Here is a 3,461-nt window from a genome sequence, read left to right on the forward strand (position 1 = left end):
GGGCTGGGGCGTGGTCAGGGTAGAGCCCCGCCTAGAATCCCCAGTGAGGGGCTGGGGGCGTGGCTAGGGGTGGAGCCCCGCCTAGAACCCCACAGTGAGGGCTGGGGCGTGGTCAGGGTGGAGCCCCGCCTAGAATCACCAGTGAGGGGCTGGGGGCGTGGTCAGGGGTAGAGGTTCCACCTGGAATCCCCCAAGTCCTGGATTCACTCAGCCTTCATCCCCCATTCAGTGACGAACCCTGCCCAGTGTTCTCTAATGTCTCTCATGCTCTGGCATGGCTGTGATCTCCAGGGTCTGGTCAGCCATGTCTCACCTCTCCTTATACTTGATGAAGACCTGGTACAGCAATGGTTGCTCCTGGGGCAGCCAGGGCATCCTTCAGCTCCTTCAGGAAGTGGGTGTGCACGGAGAGCAGCTCCTACCCCAAGGGAACAAGGAAGGCAAGACAGGGCTGGAGCCCGGGCACAGACACAGAGCAGCAGGACAGGAAAGAGCTGCACACGTGTTCCAGGGTGAGTGAGGCTCGGAGATTATCTCCGTGGAAAGAGGCAAAGAGGTCTGGGGGCCCGCCGGCTCACCTCGATGTTGACGAAGATGGTCTCCATGTCTTGAGGCTTGAGGAATCTCTGTAAGGGCTTCATGAAGTGCTGAGGAGAGGGGAGAGAGCATAAGATGAAGAGGATCCTCCATCCAGCCCGCCCAGAGGGACAAAAAAAAGAAGATGAGGCAGGGGACACACAAACAGCTAGAAACAGACACAGAGAGAACAGCAACAAGAGCACAGGCAGACACGGCAAGAAGAGACAGACAGACTGACAGACAGAAAGAGATGGAGTCAGAAACAGAGATAGTACAGAAAGACACAGGCACCTGCATAGTGATAGCAACGGACACACACGGACACACACACACACACACACACACACACACACACGGAAACACGGACACACAGAGAGGGGGGAACAGTTCAAGAGCAACAGAAACATAGAGATGGGCAGAAACAGAACTGGAGACAGGCAGAGAATTAGAGATTGAGACACACACAAACGGGAGAGGGCGAGCAAGAAAAACAGAAGAAAGACAGATAAACAGAGACAGAGAGACGAAAGAAATGGAAGCCTAGGCATGGTGACACGTGCCTGTCATCCCAGTGCTTCTAGGCCAGCTACATAGTGATAAAATGAATAAATTTAATTTTAAAAAAATAAAGAAGAATCAAAAGGAAGGGAATGTCCATACAAAAATTGCCTCCAACTGTTCCAAGGCAGAGTTATCACCAATCACCCCAAAGTGGACACCATCAAAGTCCAACCAGCAGGCGAAAGACCAAGTATGGTCCTTCCACATGCTAGAATATTACTCTAGCAATGAACAGGCTCTGACACATGTGGAGGGACCCCACAGACATTGTGCTAGGTGAGAGAACCAGACACAAAAATGACCATATGGTGTGGAACTCTCACAGAAAGTGTTCCCGTGGGTCCCGAGGTTCTGGGAGAATGGAAAACTGAAAGGTGACAGCTGAGGTATATAGTATGTCTGTCTAGAACAGCACCATGTTCTATAATTAGACAGTGGCGTTGGCTGCCCATCCCTGGATTTAATAACTGACTGAGTGGGTTGTTTGGTGTCTTTATCCATCTATTAAGCTGGGCTTTTTAACAGTGGAGCCGGGGTTGGGGGTGGCACATACTTCTCATCCCAGCCCTCAGGAAGCTGAGGCAGGAGTATTGTGAGTTTCAGGGCAGCCTGGGCTACCTAGGAAGACCCCCTGTGAGGGGGCAGGGAGGAGGAGGCCCCCTGGCGGGACTCATGGGTATAGCGCACCTGGTGGATGGAGCCCAGCGTGTCTGTATACTTCTCCTCCGTCTGTTGGATCTCACGCAGGCAGCAGCAGCGCTTGTCATACTCTGTCATCTTGGGCTGTGGACAGGGGCCACAGAGGCTGGTGAAGCGCTCTACAACTGTCCCCACCTCCCCACCTGCCCAGCCCTTCCCACACCCACACACCGGCGTAGGCACCGTCTCTGAACGCATGAGGTCCTCATAGATCTCATCCCCCTCTGCCTCCTCATTCTCCACGCAGTCATAAAGGTCCTCATCTTCCTCCGCAGTATCACTGGGGGGACAGATTCAAGCCATGTCCCCAAGCCAAGGACCCATCAGATCCATTCAGAATCAAGGCTGAATCCACAATACGCCCCAGGCCTTTCAATGTGTCCCCCTCAGAGCCCAGGACAGATACATGTCCCCTCAGGCCCTGGGACAGATCCGTATCCCTCAGACCCCAGGATGGGCTCTACATCCTCAGGCCCCTGGAACATATCCATGTCCCCTTAGACTTCAAGAAGATCCATGTCCCCTCAGACTTCAGGAAGATCCAGGTCCCCTCAGACTCTAGGAAGATTCAGGTCCCCTCAGACTCCAATCTCCACTGTGTCCCACAAACCCTGAACACATCAGGCCCCAATACTCACTCAATCTGGTCTGAAAGGCCACTGTAGATATCTTCGTCGCCCATGGTGGTGTCGTCTGTTGGGAAGGGCCTGGAGGACAGAAAGGCTTATAAGCAAGGCAGTGGGACAGGGGGCTGGAGACAGGCCCCAGAGCCACAGCCCTGACTGCTACTCACATGATTCCTTTGTTCTGGGCGATGGGCGTCCATGACAGAGCAGACAGGGTGTAGATGACCTGCGGTGAGGGCACAGCTGCTCGAAACCCCTTTCCATCCTACCCCCCAGGATCCCAGCACACAGGCTAGCCCTTGAGACTTTGGGGAGCACTGTTCAGCATCTCCCCTACATCCCTGCACCACAAACAAAGCCTCCCCACTCTTGGGTCCACATGAGCACTCAGGCAGGGCAAGGCAATAATTTGTTACTTGGGAGTGATTGGGGATCAGAGAGGCAGAGCTCAGCTGAGTTCACACAGGAAGCGGGTGGGCAGATCCCTGAACTCGTCCCATATCCCAAGCCCATGCTGCGGGCAGCATACCGGAAGGCCAACCTGGTTCCACTACCAGCCCCCGAGTGGGCGCACACACACACACACACACACACACACACATCAGGTACTAATGGGAACAAATTGAGGTCCAACCTCTGGGCACTAGGAATCCAGCTCACCTTTCCAAAATCCTGTACATCAAAGAGGTCAAAGGCCTCAAAGAGTTCGCTGCGCTTGAGGCCGAACTTCTCACAGCAGGTAGACAGGAAGGTTCGGATGTTCTTAAGACAAAGGAACTACAGGGAAGAGCAATGAGCCTGGTGACACCCCATGGTATGTGCACACACACACACACACACACACACACACACACACACACACACACACACACAGGCAACCAGGAAATACAGATGTAAAAATAAATACAAGTGTAAGTAAAATGAAATAGGGCCAGCTGTAGTCGGAAGGTTCTCCACTCAGCCCAGCCCAGCGGTCCCACATTCCTAGGTCCCACC

At 53.7% G+C, this 3,461-nt stretch overlaps 1 protein-coding gene across 1 annotated transcript; it reads right to left on the minus strand.

Annotated features, from left to right (window-relative positions):
* Positions 1-325: 325 nt before the first annotated feature.
* LOC118576548 (proto-oncogene vav-like) lies at positions 326-3,245 on the minus strand (the record flags this gene model as incomplete). The annotated part of the gene is made up of 7 exons (XM_036176777.1): positions 3,126-3,245; positions 2,633-2,691; positions 2,478-2,546; positions 2,011-2,119; positions 1,828-1,923; positions 579-647; positions 326-418 (listed from the first exon to the last, which is right to left on the minus strand). Coding segments are annotated over exons 2-7 (438 nt in total), but the record flags the coding sequence as incomplete, so codon positions are not given.
* Positions 3,246-3,461: the final 216 nt, after the last annotated feature.

This window comes from Onychomys torridus, unplaced genomic scaffold, assembly GCF_903995425.1.
Source record: "Onychomys torridus unplaced genomic scaffold, mOncTor1.1, whole genome shotgun sequence".
Classification (NCBI taxonomy): Eukaryota; Metazoa; Chordata; class Mammalia; order Rodentia; family Cricetidae; genus Onychomys; species Onychomys torridus.